The 19,196-nt window shown below is 40.5% G+C and overlaps 1 protein-coding gene across 1 annotated transcript in view; it reads left to right on the forward strand.

The window, feature by feature from the left end:
• Positions 1-3,976: 3,976 nt before the first annotated feature.
• Positions 3,977-19,196, forward strand: part of LOC120056569 (stAR-related lipid transfer protein 13-like) — a 28,003-nt gene continuing 12,783 nt past the window's right edge. The window contains exons 1-4 of the mRNA XM_039004755.1: positions 3,977-4,049; positions 9,601-9,682; positions 14,514-14,577; positions 16,419-17,755. Of these exons, the coding sequence (XP_038860683.1) occupies positions 14,545-14,577; positions 16,419-17,755 (1,370 nt within the window). The 5' untranslated portion in view covers positions 3,977-4,049; positions 9,601-9,682; positions 14,514-14,544. The remainder of the gene's footprint in view (positions 4,050-9,600; positions 9,683-14,513; positions 14,578-16,418; positions 17,756-19,196) is intronic.

The raw sequence follows: 19,196 nt of genomic DNA on the forward strand, positions 1-19,196 counted from the left end.
GTCAGGATGCTGCACTTGCCTCAAGGCAAATCTGTTTGAAGTTTCAACAGCCTTCCAGCTGCTTCTCGAACTGATCACAGGGAAGGGACAGTGGATGTTTAGAGATGAGAGGCGGGATATGGAATAGTGTACTATTTTGGTGAGGGAGCTTTCTGACATAACAATAGGAGATTCCTGTAAACGTCAGTCACTGTAGTATTTGTTTTGTTTTTGGGTGTCTTAGGTTTTGACTTTCCCTTTGGAAATGAATCATGTTACTTAATGACTCCACAGCAGAGACGATTCTGCTAGTTTGGCTTAAATATGTGATAGAAACCCATGAATCCATTATGAGGACATTAGGCTAACCAAGTCTCAATGGTGGAAGTGTATCTCTTGTAGCTATTTTAGTTTCAGTGGGGGGTTTGTACTGGTTTAATCTGTTTCCAATGAGTGATCCCAATGAGTCTGCATTTACAGTACCCCAGACCTTTTCCTGGAGCCAGTTTGCTGTATGGCAGTAAGGGAAAGGAGATCTGCATGGGAAGGAACCCACACAGCTCACTCTACAGGGCTTTCAGCTTGAAACTCATTAATTAACTACAGGTTCCTTACAACTACTCTAATCATCTCAATGATGATATGGGCCACACAGATTTAGTTCATTTCTCCCTTGATAGAAATGTTGATGTCCTGAATAACTGAGTAGACTGGTAATTTGGCAGTTGTTCAGATACAGCTCTATTCCTTCTGAAAGTTGGTGTTGTGAAGACGTATTTCACAATTTTCCAGTTACTGCTGGAGTTTCAGGCTTTCCCTGGTGGAGAGCACAGTGAAACAGTAATGGTGCTTGGGAACACAGGCCTCCAGTTATGATATTCAGTCTGAGCTTGGGGAGTAAGGGAGTTAAGGAATGTCGCAAAGAGGTGGAGTCCCTCCGAGAGGAAAAGAGAGGGCCAATTTAGACAACTTACAGTAGACTATAGTACAGTAAACTCATGCTAGAGGTCTTTGTGTGAAAGGCTCATTGGTTACCCATACGAAAAAGTAATATATGGCCATATTTGGCCTTATATATAAAAGAATGTGACTTAGATTTTAAAATACATGATCATATATTTCAATAATCTATATAAATCTCACAACCCCATACAAAAAATTATAAAAAGGGTAAGTATTTCATCATGCAAAATGAACTGAAAACATTCTTTTTTTTGTTCTATGCATTTATTGCTTTGAAATGCATTCCAGAAAATTTAGAGTTGCAAAGAAAAAGCCATATCTCAGACTGGCCAATAAAAAGAAAAGATTAAGATGGGCAAAAGAACACAGACACTGGACAGATAAACTCTGCCTAGAAGGCCAGCATCCCGGAATCGCCTCTACACTGTTGATGTTGAAACTGATGTTTTGCGGGTACTATTTAATGAATCTGTCGGTTGAGGACTTGTGAGGCGTCTGTTTCTCAAACTAGACACTCTAATGTACTTGTCCTCTTGCTCAGTTGTACACTGGAGCCTCCCACTCCTCTTTCTATTCTGGTTAGAGACATTTTGCGCTGTTCTGTGAAGGGAGTAGTACACAGTGTTGTACCAGATCTTCCGTTTCTTGGCAATTTCTCGCATGGAATAGCCTTCATTTCTCAGAACAAGAATAGACCGACAAGTTTCAGAAGAAGTTCTTTGTTTCTAGCCATTTTGAGCCTGTAATCGAACTCACAATTGCTGATGCTCCAGATACTCAACTAGTCTAAGGAAGGCCAGTTTTATTGCTTCTTTAATCAGGGCGACAGTTTTCAGCTGTGCTAACATAATTGCAAAAGGGTTTTCTAATGATCAATTAGCCTTTTAAAATGATAAACTTGGATTAGCTAACACAACGTGCCATTGGAACACAGGAGTGTGGGCCTCTGTACGCCTATGTACTGTAGATATTCAATAAAAAATCTGCTGTTTCCAGCTACAAAAGTAATTTACAACATTATCAATGTCTGCACTGTATTTCTGATCAATTTTATGTTATTTTAACGGACCAAAAATGTGCTTTTCTTTCAAAAACAAGGACGTTTCTAAGTGACACCAAACTTTTGAACGGTAGTGTATATACTTTAAATCAATGCGTAAATCTCACACGTAGGGATGAATTATTTTCTAGATGCATTTCGTGTTAGGCAACCTTAGGACTACTTAGTTGTTTCTTGTATATACTGTAGATGATACTTGCAATCTCCTTTTGAGATTAGATTGAGATGACGTAGACTAGTGTAGGTTTATCATTTGTGATGGCAGATAGTCTAGCGGTTTAGAGCCTTCGGCCAGTAACCAAAAAGTTGCTTGTTCTGAATCCCTGAGCCAATAAGGTGAAACATTTGTCAATTTGGCTTGAGCAAGGCACTTAACCCTAATTTCTCCTGTAAATCACTAGACAGAGTTTCTGCTAAGTGGCTAAAATGTGATGTACACATTTTGAGAATGCACAGAAACGTATAAGAATATTTATTTTCGTACACTATAGTTGTGACTGCCCATAAGGTTATGGAATCACATTGTATTCATAAAACATGGTTTAGATATTGTTTTGATCCATATCTGTAGATTAGATTATTTTAGGTTGAGTCTTCCAAGGATTTACTTTGGGAATTCCTTATGCCTGTTGTCACCAGCAGGGGGCAGAGGAGCACAGCGGTTTGCATCTTCCCTACCCTTAAATTATGTTTTTAGTGTTTTGTGTGGTTTGTTCTATTGTTTTATTACCATGACTACAAGTATCACTGAAATAATGCTCCAATAACATATACTTAAGCAATAATACATGAGACCATGACATTTGTATCATGGCTCTGGTGTGGTCATGGCCTCCAGTGTATTGTTGCTTGTATTGTTGCTTTTATACAACGGGTTACCAGCATTAAAAATCAAGATTATTTCCCAAACTATTTTTTATTTTACAAAACATGACGCTACATTCACTAACACTGGTTGTCAAGTGACATTTTAGGGGCTCTTTGGTCGTTAGTTATTTTTGTATTGACTGCCATGTAAAGCAAAACTACCTAAGCGCTGGTTGATAGTCCCAGAACCTTGATTTCTAGAGAAGCGGTCCATGGTTCAGAAAACAGCGCACGTCTGGTCTATGCATAGGAAAATTGAATGTCAGATCGAAACATTGTATAGAGGCGCTGTCCTTGGATCTGAAAACAGCGCTGAAACATTGTAGCAAAGACATTGATACAGCGGATCAGAATAGAAACCACAATGACCCTTTTTTTCAGATGGTCACAGAATCGACAGCTATTTGTGATACACATTAAATTGCACATTTCCATTCAGTGTGTAATTAGTGAAGTAGTTGTCTAACGCCAAGGTCTCAAGCGCAGCTGGACGCCATTTCTCAGGAACAACTGCCTTGTCACACGCAGCTGTTAGGATGTTACTACATCTCCTGTTTCGGTGGAAGACCATCTCCCATGAACTGTATTGTTTTTAAAAGTGACTTTGAGATTCTGTATGAAAAGCGCTGTATAAAAATAAATATTATTTAAACTTTTTTTTGTTACCAGGTGGTTGTCTGAACCAACCACATTGCTAAAAGGCCACATTGACAATCTTCCGGAGGAAGTAATGTCAGTTTCTCCGCATATCCCACCCAGACTTATTTAGATTCTATGAATTTATTTTAGCTTGTGTCAAGCCAATGTCATGCACCAGCAGTGACAGTACTGGTAAACTGGAAAGTGGTAAAGCCAAATAAAATGCTAAACCAATTCTAGATAAGCATCTGTATGTGCATTGTGGTCTTTCATTTGGCCGTCACCATTGCCTTCCATCAAGCTCCCCGAATCTGGTTGGAGAAATATGTAAAGTAGATAGTTTTGCGGAATTTCTAGCTTTGTGTAACAAGTCAGGTCATAACCACCTAACTCTTAATTTAGAAGTCATTAGGTTGTAACAGTAGTACAATACATTGCGTATCTTTGTGTTTTGTTTTTTCCTTTTCAGAACTGGAGGCTAAAGAAGCTTGTAATTGGCTGCAGGCAGCTGGATTTCCGCAGTATGCCCAGGTCTATGAAGGTAATAAATAATTAAGTAATGACTCAAACAAATTATGGCAATCATCCATTGTTATCGCCACTAAGAAACTGCTAGCCACTGGCTGCTAACAGCTGAGAACTGCTAGCTAACTGTCAATCTCAAAAACGGTCAACAACTTCGGGAGTACAGACCCCCAGAAATCTTCAAACTGCCGAACATACACAGAGGATAATAATTACTATGTCAAGGGACAGTGTTTTTATTTTTTAAATGGCATACTTAACCAAAATAAATGTGACAGAGTTTGCAAATGCTAACACATTAGTGCATGAAATTAAGTTAATTCAAATGCTGGATGCGAATGCTGGAATTAAACAATTAACTATGCAAATGAGCAAAGGTTGTGTGCATTAAGGAAATATACGCCTGTCTCTAATAAGCTCCTGTTGTGTTAAGTGATTTTAAGCAAATAAACGCACAGGCTATTAATTGAAGTTTTACGAAATGTTCCACCAAGTTAATATGACCACTATGGTCCAGAGAGACTTGTTGTGTTTGGTTAGCTCCTACAGTACAAACAAAGGTTTCCATCGTTTAACTTTTAGCTCATCAGGGGCATGTACTACAATGATATGAAACAATCCACATTTGCTGCTATATACACTGCTCAAAAAAATAAAGGGAACACTAAAATAACACATCCTAGATCTGAATGAATGAAACATTCTTATTAAATACTTTTTTCTTTACATAGTTGAATGTGCTGACTACAAAATCACACAAAAATGATCAATGGAAATCAAATTTATCAACCCATGGAGGTCTGGATTTGGAGTCACACTCAAAATTAAAGTGGAAAACCACACTACAGGCTGATCCAACTTTGATGTAATGTCCTTAAAACAAGTCAAAATGAGGCTCAGTAGTATGTGTGGCCTCCACGTGCCTGTATGACCTCCCTACAACGCCAGGGCATGCTCCTGATGAGGTGGCGGATGGTCTCCTGAGGGATCTCCTCCCAGACCTGGACTAAAGCATCCGCCAACTCCTGGACAGTCTGTGGTACAACGTGGCGTTGGTGGATGGAGCGAGACATGTTGTCCCAGATGTGCTCAATTGGATTCAGGTCTGGGGAACGGGCGGGCCAGTCCATAGCATCAATGCCTTCCTCTTGCAGGAACTGCTGACACACTCCAGCCACATGAGGTCTAGCATTGTCTTGCATTAGAAAGAACCCAGGGCCAACCGCACCAGCATATGGTCTCACAAGGGGTCTGAGGATCTCATCTCGGTACCTAAAGGCAGTCAGGCTACCTCTGGCGAGCACATGGAGGGCTGTGCGGCCCCCCAAAGAAATGCCACCCCACACCATGACTGACCCACCGCCAAACCGGTCATGCTGGAGGATGTTGCAGGCAGCAGAACGTTCTCCACGGCGTCTCCAGACTCTGTCACGTCTGTCACGTGCTCATGTACTCAGTGTGAACCTGCTTTCATCTGTGAAGAGCACAGGGCGCCAGTGGCGAATTTGCCAATCTTGGTGTTCTCTGGCAAATGCCAAACGTCCTGCACGGTGTTGGGCTGTAAGCACAACCCCCACCTGTGGATGTCGGGCCCTCATACCACCCTCATGGAGTCTGTTTCTGACCGTTTGAGCAGACACATGCACATTTGTGGCCTGCTGGAGGTCATTTTGCAGGTCTCTGGCAGTGCTCCTCCTTGCACAAAGGCGGAGGTAGCGGTCCTGCTGCTGGGTTGTTGCCCTCCTACGGCCTCCTCCACGTCTCCTGATGTACTGGCCTGTCTCCTGGTAGCGCCTCCATGCTCTGGACACTACGCTGACAGACACAGCAAACCTTCTTACAACACAGCTCGCATTGATGTGCCATCCTGGATGAGCTGCACTACCTGAGCCACTTGTGTGGGTTGTAGACTCCGTCTCATGCTACCACTAGAGTGAAAGCACCGCCAGCATTCAAAAGTGACCAAAACATCAGCCAGGAAGCATAGGAACTGAGAAGTGGTCTGTGGTCACCACCTGCAGAACCACTCCTTTATTGGGGGTGTCTTGCTAATTGCCTATAATTTCCACCTTTTGTCTATTCCGTTTGCACAACAGCATGTGAAATTTATTGTCAATCAGTGTTGCTTCCTAAGTGGACAGTTTGATTTCACAGAAGTGTGATTGACTTGGAGTTGTCATAGTTGAGTAAAAGTAAAGATACCTTAATAGAAAATTACTAAAGTGAATATCACCCAGTAAAATACTACTTGAATAAAAGTCTAAAAGTATTTGGTTTTAAATATACGTAAGTATCAAAAGTAAATGTAATTGCCAAAATATACTTAAGTATAAAAAGTTTCAAATTCCTTTCAAATTCCTTATATTAAGCAAAACAGACAGCAAAACATTTTCTCTTTTTATTTATTTACGAATAGTCAGGGGAACACTCCAACACAGACATCTTTACAAACGAAGCATTTGTGTTTAGTGAGTCCGCCAGATCAGAGGCAGTAGGGATGACCAGGGATGTTCTCTTGATAAGTGAGTGAATTTGAACATGTTCCTACCCTGCTAAGCATTAAAAATGTATCTAGTTACTTTAGGGTGTCAGGGAAAATGTATTGAGTAAAAAGTACATTATTTTCTTTTGGAATGTAGTGAAGTAAAAGTTGTCAAATATGAATAGTAAAGTAAAGTTCAGATACCCCAAAAAACTACTTTAGTAGTACTTTTGTATTTTATTTTTACTTAAGTAATTTACACTACTGGGTAGAGTTGGCTTAAATCGGGGTAGCAGAATATATACCTGACTCTTAAGCTATATGTCAGTTATGATGCAGAAGCTGCCAATGGGCAATGATATTTCCCTCAGCTCAGTAGTCTTCTTATCAAGCTGTCCCCATGCCTAGCAAACATGATAATTGAATATGCTGCTTTCACCAGGTTGAAAGCTAATTTAATTGCAATAACTGATTATTCTTGTCTGCATCACTTTTAATTTGCTGGTTGTAGCTATTCCCATTCTATGGAGCATGAACTCAACATGTAAATCATAGATCAAAGTCTGGCAAATTTGAAAAGGCCCAAGGTTCAATGTTAGTGATAATTCACATGAATTAGAAATGAAGAAGAAGAAGAAGCTATAGTAAAATAATTCTGATTGAAAGATTTAGTGTTTGTGGTAATGTTAACAAATAATCTCCTTTCGCTACTGAATTTTATTCTCAACCTATCTTAATCGTTTTTGAACTTTGTTTAAAATGCTAGGAATTAGTACTCATCAGATGTAAGGGAAGCACCCTCACCTAACAGTATAGCCACTGCAAAGGAAGTAGAGAGAAACAAAAGCTTGAAATGAGAAGACTCAGGAATGTTGTGTGACACACAGTTTTCTTTCTCTAACATACCCATGCACACAAAATAACCTCTCGTAGAGCCACACAGAATTAACCAACCAATCACACCCATTCAACATAGCGCACTGCGGCACCGAACCCCCGAGCTCAAGCAGTCCCTCAGCCTAAGTATCCCAGACGCTTGCATTAAAGACCGGTTTCATCAAACTGTTGTCAAAAAGATTAGCCAATACCATCCAGAGTCATGGAATATATCTTGATCAGTAATGTGAAGGCTTGTCAAACATGATTGTTTTGCTGATTTAGTCGTAACTATTTAAAGCTGTTCAGAATATACAGTTGAAGTCGGAAGTTTGCATACACTTATGTTGGAGTCATTAAAACTCATTTTTCAACCACTCCACACATTTCTTGTTTAACAAACTATAGTTTTGGCAAGTAGGTTAGGACATCTACTTTGTGCATGACACAAGTAATTTGTTCAACAATTGTTTACAGACAGATTATTTCACTTATAATAACTGTATCACAAATCCAGTGGGTCAGAAGATTACATAGAAGGATGTAATGGCTTTAGAAGCTTCTGATAAGCTAATTGACATAATTTGAGTCAATTGGAGGTGTACCTGTGGATGTATTTCAAGGCCTACCTTCAAACTCTGTGCCTCTTTGCTTGACATCATGGGAAAATCAAAAGAAATCAGACATGACCTCAACAAGACCTCAACAAGTCTGGTTTATCCTTGGGAGCAATTTCCAAACGCCTGAAGGTACCACAATCATCTGTACAAACAATAGTACGCAAGTATAAACACCATGGAACCACGCAGCTGTCATACCGCTCAGGTCTGTCTGTCTCCTAGACATGAGCGTACTTTGTTGTGAAAAGTGCAAATCAATCCCAGAACAACAGCAAACTACCTTGTGAAGATGCTGGAGGAAACAGGTACAAAAGTATCTATAGCCACAGTAAAACGAGTCCTATATCGACATAACCTGAAAGGCCGCTCAGCAAGGAAGAAGCCACTGCTCCAAAACAGCCATAAAAAAGGCAGACTGCACATGGGGACAAAGATGGTACTTTTTGGATAAATGTCCTCTGGTCTGATGAAATAAAAATATAACTGTTTGGCCATAATGACCATTGTTGTGTTTGGAGGAAAAAGGGGGAGGCTTGCAAGCCAAAGAACACCATCCCAACCGTGAAGCACGGGGGTGGCAGCATCATGTTGTGGGGGGTGCTTTGCTGCAGGAAGGACTGGTGCATTTCACAAAATAGATGGCATCATGAGGATGGAAAATTATGTGGATATATTGAAGCAACATCTCAAGACATCAGTCAGGAAGTTAAAGCTTGGTCACAAATGTGTCTTCCAAATGGACAATGACCCCAACCATACTTCCAAAGTTATGGCAAAATGGCTTAAGGACAACAAAGTCAAGGTATTGGCGTGGCCATCACAAAGCCCTGACCTCAATCCTATGGAAAATTTGTGGGCAGAACTGAAAAAGCGTGTGCGAGCAAGGAGGCCTACAAACCTGACTCAGTTACACCAGCTCTGTCAGGAGGAATGGGCCAAAATTCACCCAACTTATTGTGGGAAGCTTGTGGAAGGATACCCAAAATGTTTGACACAAGTTAAACAATTTAAAGGCAATGCTACCAAATATTAATTGAGTGTATGTTAACTTCTGACCCACTGGTAATGTGATGAAAGAAATAAAAGCTGAAATAAATCATTCTCTCTACTATTATTCTGACATTTCACATTCTTAAAATTAAGTGGTGATCCCAACTGACCTACGACAGGGAATTTTTACAAGGATTAAATGTCAGGAATTGTGAAAAACTGAGTTTAAATGTATTTGGCTAAGGTGTATGTAAACTTCCGACTTCAGCTGTATGTATTGCCAACGACTGCAGGCAACATGTCTCTCAAAATGAATGTCTGCACATGCCCTGTGGAATGAATTTTATATTGGCCTCAGCCAAAGGCGTCTTTGATGTTTCAAAGAAAGAAATGGTTTTGATCTCAGAGGTTGGTCATGTTTTCCTAGAACCTGATCAAATCACTCAACAGTATAACCTACCCGCAAAACATACAGTCATATACTTTGACATGGCCGTATGCTGTTATTCTGGTGTCTCTGGTGCAGAGAGAGTAAAGTTCCCATTGTAATAGTGTCAAAACACACAGGTATTAACATATCCATGTCTCTTGATCTACAGCGGCACTGTTTCCGTTAGACATCTCCTCTGTGAAAAAAGACCATGAGTTTCTGGACCAGGATTCACTGAAGTCACTATGCAGGTAAGACATTACATTTCCAGTACCTTTCACGTCTGCATCCAAGTTTCATACTATGATTAATGCCGAAAAAACAAGCTTCTGACAAACAGTTCAGCCAAATCTTTTGCCAATTTGCAGCAAGCTCATCTTTTCATATGTAAAAAACTGTTGCAAATTTGCAGTGACTTGTGAACTTCTGGCAAACAATTCTGGGAAACTTCTAGCAAAAATTGTACTGTTTGCTGCAAATTATGAATATGCTAATTAAATCAGGGGTTTGGTTGCTTTGTGTATTAACATTGAAATGTCAAATATACATGACCAAATATAACTTTAAATTAACTTGCTTCTCACAGAGTAAACTAAACATACTAAATATACTAAACAGTATGTATTCAATGTCTTTATTGATAAAGATACATCCAAAACAACTGAAATCATCAGCATGCTAATAGAAAAAGAGCAAAGACTGAATGTTTCCCAAATAAATTGTTTATTTAATATTTTTGGTAGCTACAACATGAGACAAATGTGAACATTATGGGGGATGTTGACCTTAGGAAGTTTAAACAGGCAACTACAGAATTGACATGGCCCAAGTGATAACAGAGCAATGAGCTATCAACCAATAGACAGGGGATTTTAACTAGGATTAAATGTCAGGAATTGTGAAAAACTGAGTTTAAATGTATTTGACTAAGGTGTATGTAAACTTCCGACTTCAACTGTATGTATTTTTCAGCAAGGAAACAATGTTTCTGCCTTGTATAAATGCTATATAAACAAATGCAGCTAGCATAAACTGCGATTTAGGCCTACTAAATCTACCTTTTAATGTGTGGTCAACTGTTCCTATAGAGCCACAGTATACAAGATTTGTCTCCAGCCAAGCTTCAAAACAATTGATTCAAATTAATTAACTAATTATTATCTTCACTCTAGACTGGGGACTCCATCATTAAGAGACAGTTGTCTACTAGCTGTCTCTTCTTCCTGACCGAGGTGTATAAGGCTTGGGTGAAAGAAAAGCAACATAAAATTGTTTATGCCTAATATGGCAATTATTATTATTTATTTTTTAATTCATTATTGTTAAAATACATTTCAAAGCCATGCATTTGAGATTCCTTGACCTGGTGCACATACATTTCTCTGTCCTCGGTTTGATTGAAGGCCGCAACCAGTGTTTATGACTTGTAACTGAGTGCTTCTAGAAAGAGAGAAGGAAGAACACATGATCAAGATGAGCTAGTTTAAAACAATGAAAGATCGAATTGTTACAAACAAATAATTAATAGGCAACATTTATGAGAACAATACATGCATTTAATTACCTTATCAAGCTTGAAGAATACACACAAATGTATCACCCCAAAAAATATTGAGTGAGTGGTGCATCACAAATATCTTTCCAGGGTGTTGATGCCTCCTCTTCCCAAAGCAGCCTCTTCCAACACCACGGGTAGGGGGTAGGGTATTCATTTTCAAAAGTGAAAAAGTATATCCCTAAAAATATAAGGCAAATCATTAGTAAGCTTGTGTAAAATCTGATAGCTAATGTTAGGTAGCTAGCTAATCACTAGCTAGCTAGCTAAGCGCATGTCAGTTAGTGGTTTACAGATTGAAACTGGTAACGTTATCAATAAAATGTGTGTCACCCTATGCCATAAAACATGACATTGCTAACTAGTAATCAATTAGCTAACACAATTTCAAAGTCTATTAAGAAGTTGAACAAGTTAGACACTCACCGGACAACTTCGGAAGGTAGCTAGCTACATAGCTTGGTTTCCATTTTCCAACAGATTTTTATTTCCCCCCAGACTGCTTGTCAATGGTTACTGGTCTTGGAACTCATGTGTCCGCCAGAAACGGTTTCTGGTAAACTGTTTGCCGCTAGTGCCAATAAATACTGGTTTGCCAGGTTTGCCACAGATTCAAATAGAATCTAGAGAGAAAAAAAACTCAGCCGAACTAGTTACTAGTGGCAATAAATATTATTGTGGCCAAAGGTTTGCCGCAGATTCACCACTAGTGGCAACCTTCTTGCAACATTTTGTGGCACACTATTTCGTTTGCAGCAAATTTGCCACAAACTTGCAAGAAGTTTGCCTCAATTTCTTTTTCAGGGTATGCATTGCTGGTAATGATTTTGCATTTCATTAAATTACCCTTACCGTACAATTTCTGCTCCTATGAGGAAATCTAATTCGCATAATACAAAGATCCCCATCAAAATCCGTCTGTTTAAGCTAGAGATATGTTTTTTTGTTGCATGGGCTGCGTCTCAAATTTCCACATCTACTGATGTCGCCCTTCTGCATCTGCAGTGGAAGGTGGCAGAGCTAGAGCGGTGTTTGTCAGACCATGAGACATCCCAAAAATTGGTCTTCTCAGGAAAACATCTGTAGCTTCCGAACGGTTTGGCCTACAAAATATTATGACCAATATTGAAAGATGAGACTCTCACAAACACTCTAGGACGCCCACATGCCTAACAAGACTCGTCTGAAGTCTTGTTAGGCTTATTATGGAAGTACGGTATTCTTGTATCTCTCAGATATAGGACAGACACTTCAGAACAAACTTTGTTTTGATATTTTTTGGGGGACTATCTGATGTTCCATGTAGTGAATCTGTTATTCAATGCATTTCTATTGGCTAATTGCAGTAATACCAAATAAAATAAAAATCCACATTTTTTATAATATATTTTTTGTTATGTTAACGGGTCTCAAAATTCTAAATCAAATTGCTAAAAAAATCCTTGGTATGACAAGATTAAAACAATTTAATATGTTATCTTAGAACAGTCATTAACTCGATCATCAGTTGCACAAATCTATGAATAAATTAACTCTGTTGAACAGCATTCTGGTGTATGGGCAAACTATAATTTGAGTTGATAGGATTCCTCTCTTTCTCTCTCTGTGTGTGTGTGTGTGTGTGTGTGTGTGTGTGTGTGTGTGTGTGTGTGTGTGTGTGTGTGTGTGTTTGTGTATGTGTGTGTAAGAGCAGTAGAAATACATGACTGAGTTGCCAATTAAATCCCACAATCGCTTAAGCTCTGAGAGTCACTACATGCTATCAGGTTCTCCTCAGAGGAGTAGCTATGAATCTATGTTCCCAGAATACAAATATACTTAACAAAATATAGGACAGCTGGGCATTCTAAAAAATATTGAATTGATAATTTTTTGAGAACATGGCATGTGTGACTAATAAAATAATTCTCAAGATAGCGCATTTCTTATGAAAATATAATGATGTTGTTACATTGATTACCATTAAGCAGCGACATGTTTAAGATAATTTTTGGAAAAATATTGTGAATGTCATAGCTTGTCTTCGACACCAGCATAAATAATGAAGGTGAAGAGGGGCCCTTCGATATGATACGATACAATAACGATGAAAAAATAAGATAGACAAACTTTTTTACTGTCTTCAAGTTCCAACTATTGAAACTTTGAGCTGTATGAGAAAAGTTGAACTGTTGTCTATCTTCAGCAAAAAGTCATGAATCAAGCAAAATTAAGTTAATGGTAGACCTTCTGACTCTTGACATTTTTTGACATATCATTTGGGGAAAAAAATCTAAATAAACCTGTTAGTGAAATGCCTCACACATAGACTCATTTAAATCTGTGGTGCAGCAATTTACATGGTGTGAAATTCACTCTGGGGTGGAGTGATGTAAAAATAGAACAGCCTGGCTACAAGGCCTTCATGTCTGCATAGTCTTGCACTGAATTATGTTCTGTTCCAAAGATAAGTCATGCATTTTGATCCATCAAAGATGTTTGAGCCTCCTTGAATTCCAATTTTGGGGGGTGGGGGATTTGCATATGTGTTTTCATTCACTATCAAGTCCCATCGCATGGGCCCTAAAATAACCCCTTGAAAAGATAAATATATACATGAGATGCAAACTGATCTGGAACACAATTACTAAGGGATGCCAGGTATGTATGTGGTCCTTAAAACATACCGGAAATATTACACATTATGCGTGATATGGCGGTGGAAATGCTTTAATGCGCAAATATTGATAGAATAACCCTCACATTGAAGTGTTTTTGGAGTCACGCGATGATATGCTGTGTGGTCCTCCCACTACGACTTGGGAAAGCATACAGTTTAATAGGCTACAGATGAAATAAGTTATAATGAACTTCACAGGGTGGTGAAAGTGCATGATGATGAGGCTTGATGCTACTTTCCAATAAATGTCGAGGGTCTTATTCTGGTGACATGATGATTGATGCTTGGCTGCTGTTTGACAAATAAAAATGATCTCACTCTTTTGTCTGTAATAATTTCATCATGTAGCAAATACCAGGCTGTATCTGTGAGCTGTTGGCTAGAGTGCATGTGCCAATACCAGATTGGGCACATTCGCTATATAACACAACATTTTTAGAGACAAAACCATCAGCAGAGTTGAAAGTGCGATGGAAACCCATTTAACTTTTATGTGTGCTATGTCATCATGCACAATTTGATGGAAAAACTTCTCTGGTGGGAAAATGCGCATATTTTATTCATGGAGATTTTTTTTTATATTCACCAGACAATCTGTTGCCAATTGGATGGAACCTAGCTACTGACATGAAAAACAGAATGATTTGTTTTTGTGAATTCAAATTTTTCTTGTCAATACCTACGAGTTTAACTACCTATCTAGCCAACGATATGTCTCTCTTTCAGGTTGTCATTGTTAAGAAATTTGAAACACAAAACAGTTTTTATAGATGGCTAGCTTATTTTGATTGGCACTGCACTTGTAAACAACCCAGAAACATGGATATTTCCCATGTTTATTCATTTGATCTCTTTCATTTCCACGTAGGAGGCTGTCAACCTTGAACAAATGTGCCTCTATGAGACTGGAGGTCCATTTTCAGTGCAAACAGGTGAGTAGACCTGTAAATGTGATCTGTCTCTGTTTTTTGTGTGCAGGCCAGTCACTAGATCCACTGCTGTTGATACATGCATCTGACTTTCACAGTATATCTGAGTTTGCTGGATGGCATTGTACACTGCTCAAAAAAATAAAGGGAACACTAAAATAACACATCCTAGATCTAAATGAATGAAATATTCTTATTAAATACTTTTTTCTTTACATAGTTGAATGTGCTGACAACAAAATCACACAAAAATTATCAATGGAAATCAAATTTATCAACCCATGGAGGTCTGGATTTGGAGTCACACTCAAAATTAAAGTGGAAAACCACACTACAGGCTGATCCAACTTTGATGTAATGTCCTTAAAACAAGTCAAAATGAGGCTCAGTAGTGTGTGTGGCCTCCACGTGCCTGTATGACCTCCCTACAACTCCTGGGCATGCTCCTGATGAGGTGGCGGATGGTCTCCTGAGGGATCTCCTCCCAGACCTGGACTAAAGCATCCGCCAACTCCTGGACAGTCTGTGGTGCAACGTGGCGTTGGCGGATGGAGCGAGACATGATGTCCCAGATGTGCTCAATTGGATTCAGGTCTGGGGAACGGGCGGGCCAGTCCATAACATCAATGCCTTCCTCTTGCAGGAACTGCTGACACACTCCAGCCACATGAGGTCTAGCATTGTCTCGCATTAGGAGGAACCCAGGGCCAACCGCACCAGCATATGGTCTCACAAGGGGTCTGAGGATCTCATCTCGGTACCTAATGGCAGTCAGGCTACCTCTGGCGAGCACATGGAGGGCTGTGCGGCCCCCCAAAGAAATGCCACCCCACACCATGACTGACCCACCGCCAAACCGGTCATGCTGGAGGATGTTGCAGGCAGCAGAACGTTCTCCACGGCGTCTCCAGACTCTGTCACGTCTGTCACATGTGCTCAGTGTGAACCTGCTTTCATCTGTGAAGAGCACAGGGCGCCAGTGGCGAATTTGCCAATCTTGGTGTTCTCTGGCAAATGCCAAACGTCCTGCACGGTGTTGGGCTGTAAGCACAACCCCCACCTGTGGACGTCGGGCCCTCATACCACCCTCATGGAGTCTGTTTCTGACCGTTTGAGCAGACACATGCACATTTGTGGCCTGCTGGAGGTCATTTTGCAGGGCTCTGGCAGTGCTCCTCCTGCTCCTCCTTGCACAAAGGCGGAGGTAGCGGTCCTGCTGCTGGGTTGTTGCCCTCCTACGGCCTCCTCCACGTCTCCTGATGTACTGGCCTGTCTCCTGGTAGCCCCTCCATGCTCTGGACACTACGCTGACAGACACAGCAAACCTTCTTGCCACAGCTCGCATTGATGTGCCATCCTGGATGAGCTGCACTACCTGAGCCACTTGTGTGGGTTGTAGACTCCGTCTCATGCTACCACTAGAGTGAAAGCACCGCCAGCATTCAAAAGTGACCAAAACATCAGCCAGGAAGCATAGGAACTGAGAAGTGGTCTGTGGTCACCACCTGCAGAACCACTCCTTTATTGGGGGTGTCTTGCTAATTGCCTATAATTTCCACCTGTTGTCTATTCCATTTGCACAACAGCATGTGAAATGTATTGTCAATCAGTGTTGCTTCCTAAGTGGACAGTTTGATTTCACAGAAGTGTGATTGACTTGGAGTTACATTGTGTTGTTTAAGTGTTCCCTTTATTTTTTTGAGCAGTGTATATTATCATTGTTTTATATTCCATTTTACATGCTCAAGTAAGTCTATATTTACTTTGCACGTATACATAGCCCTTGTCAATGTAAATTATCCATGTTAAAAAATGCACTCTAATTGTTGTCTCATCTGATGCAGAGTGAAGATTCTGAGGAGGATGACCTGTGTGCCATCAGTGACCGCTGGGCTTTCCAACGAGAGAGTAAAACGTGGTCGCGACTGCGTACCCTTTCCCCGCACATCTCCCCCAGCGTGGAGGTCCTCTCCTCCACCACCCTGCTCCCCATGAGGGCCTCAGCCAGTAGCGAAAGCATCATGAGTGACTTCAGTAACCTGGAGGTCACCTCCACCCACAGCAGCAGCAGCCTGAGTGTGGAGAGTGCCAGAGAAACCACGTCCAGCAGGGGAACCCCCTTCAGTCAGGTCACCAGCACGGCAGAGCCCTACACCCTCACCTCCCACCATGAATCCCGTGGCTCCCAATCTCTCAACGGACCCACCCTGAGCAGTGAGGACCAAACTGCATTTCCCAAAGACCTGGTTACTGTTCCTGTCTGCAGAGAGAAGACCAAGAGGTGTTCCAAGACCTTCCTGAGGAGAATGGAGTTGTTCAAGAGAAAAGAGAAAGAGAGGGAAGTAACAGATGGCCAAGTTGTGACCACTCAGCTGCAGCTCCCACTAACCCCTGGCAGTTTGCATTGCACTCCCAATGAAAGTCTACCTGGTTTAAAAAAGAACACTACAGGTAATAGCAGTGTAAATTACAGCGGAAAGGCCCATACGATCTGTCGAATGACAGCCAGTAGGTTCCCAGTTGTGGCCAGAGCTAAGGTGAAGAACAGTTGGCTCTATCTAGAGGACTATGAGATGGGAGGGTGGAAGGGATCTAAACAGGTTAGTCAGAAGAGTGGCTATGGAAATGGAATAGATTGTCTGGTTCATCTGCCAATGGACCACAAGTCAGGAACATTCCCCAAATCCCTATCCATCGAGAGCCTGTGCACTACTTCCAACTTTCACGAGCTGGGTGGATGGCAGATGGAGGACGTCAACCTCTCCTTGGGCAGCAGTCAGGATTCCCAGGACTTCAACATGTTTCCTAGAAGAAGGAACTTGTGTTCCTCCATGGGGAGCATCTATGACAATATGCCTGAGGCTAGTGGCAGTTCAGATGAGTTGAGAGAAAAGGTATTTGAGCATCTGGATGATATCCTTCAACATGTCCATGGCCTTCAGCAGAATATAGACCAGTGGTGTCAGGAGCTCAATGACGAGCATGAGGAGGAGGACAATGACGAGACCAGAGAAACAGCATGCTCCTCCAGCCTCCATTTTGAGGAGCAGTCTATGTCAGATGTAGGCACAATGGCCAGTGACTACGACAGCACAGGAAACTCATTGAATGAGGTGGAGGATGTTGAGATGAGAGAAAGGAGGGACTCAGGAGTGGGCGCTTCCTTAACCAGGCCAAGCAGGTAAACGTACACTCAGCTGCCAGTTTATTAGGTACATAGTACCAGGTCAGACCCTGCTTTGCCTCCAAACAGCCTGAATTCTTTGTGGCGTGGAAACGTTGCTCAATTGGTATCAAGGGACCTAACGTGTGCCAGAAAAACATTCCCCATACTATTACACCAGCAGGTTGACACAAGTCAGGATGGGCCATGGACTCATGGACTCATTCTACTTATGCCAAATCCTGACTCAAATCAAATGTTATTTGTCACATGCTTCATAAACAACAGGTGTTTCACTCAGTGAAATGCTTACTTAGAGGCCCTTCCCAACAATGCAGAGAAAAAAGAGAAATAGTAGAAAACATTTAAAAAACTATTTTTAATAGAAATAAATAAATAGAAAAAGTACCCAATTGTCATACTTGAGTAAAAGTAAAGATACCTTCATATAAAATGATTAAAGTAAAAGTCAACCAGTAAAATTCTACTGGAGTAAAAGTCTTAAAGTATTTGGCTTTAAATATACTAAGTATCAAAAGTAAATGTAATTGCTAAAATATACTTAAGTATCAAAAGTAAAAATTATTTTAAATACCTTATGTTAAGCATACCAGATGGCACCATTTTCTTGTTTCAATTATTTATGCATAGCCAGGGGCAATCTCCAATACTCAGACATAATTTACAAAAGAAGCACTAAGAGTGTACAAAACTTTCATCAAGGCAAAGGGTGGTTACTTTTAAGAATCTCAAATATAAAATATATTTTAATTTGTTTAACACTTTTTTAGTTACTACATGATTCCATGTGTTCCATGTGTTATTTCATAGTTTTGATGTCTTCACTATTATTCTACAATGTAGAAAATATTAAAAATAAATAAAAAAATATTGATTCAGTAGGTGTATCCAAACTTTTGACTAGTACTGTAAATGTAGTGTCACTGTGGGGACGACGTCCTCAATGCACTGAAGCCGGTGATTGATGTGGTAAACTCCTCAATGCCATCGGATGAATCACGGAACAGTCTGCTTGCGAAACAGGGCTGTATCTTAGCATCCGCCTCATTGGACCATTTCTGTATTGAGTGCGTCACTGGCACGCCCTGTTTGAGTTTTTGCTTGTATGTCTGAATCAGGAGGTTAGAGTTATGGTCAGATTTGCCAAATGGAGGTTGAGGGAGAGCTTTGAATGCATCTCTGTGTGTGTAGTAAAGGTGATAGAAATGAGGTAAAACAGATTTCAATTTTCATGCATTAAAGTCACCGGCCACTAGGAGTGCCGCCTCTGGGTGAGCATTGTCTTGTTTGCTTATGTTCTTATACAGCTCCTTAAGTGCGGTCTTAGTGCCAGCATCGGTTTGTGGTGATAAATAGACAGCTACGAAAAATGGTAAATAGTGTAAATAGTGTGGTCTACAGCTTATCATGAGGTATTCTAACATTACAGATCGCACAC

Source organism: Salvelinus namaycush, chromosome 12 (genome assembly GCF_016432855.1).
Source record: "Salvelinus namaycush isolate Seneca chromosome 12, SaNama_1.0, whole genome shotgun sequence".
Classification (NCBI taxonomy): domain Eukaryota; kingdom Metazoa; phylum Chordata; class Actinopteri; order Salmoniformes; family Salmonidae; genus Salvelinus; species Salvelinus namaycush.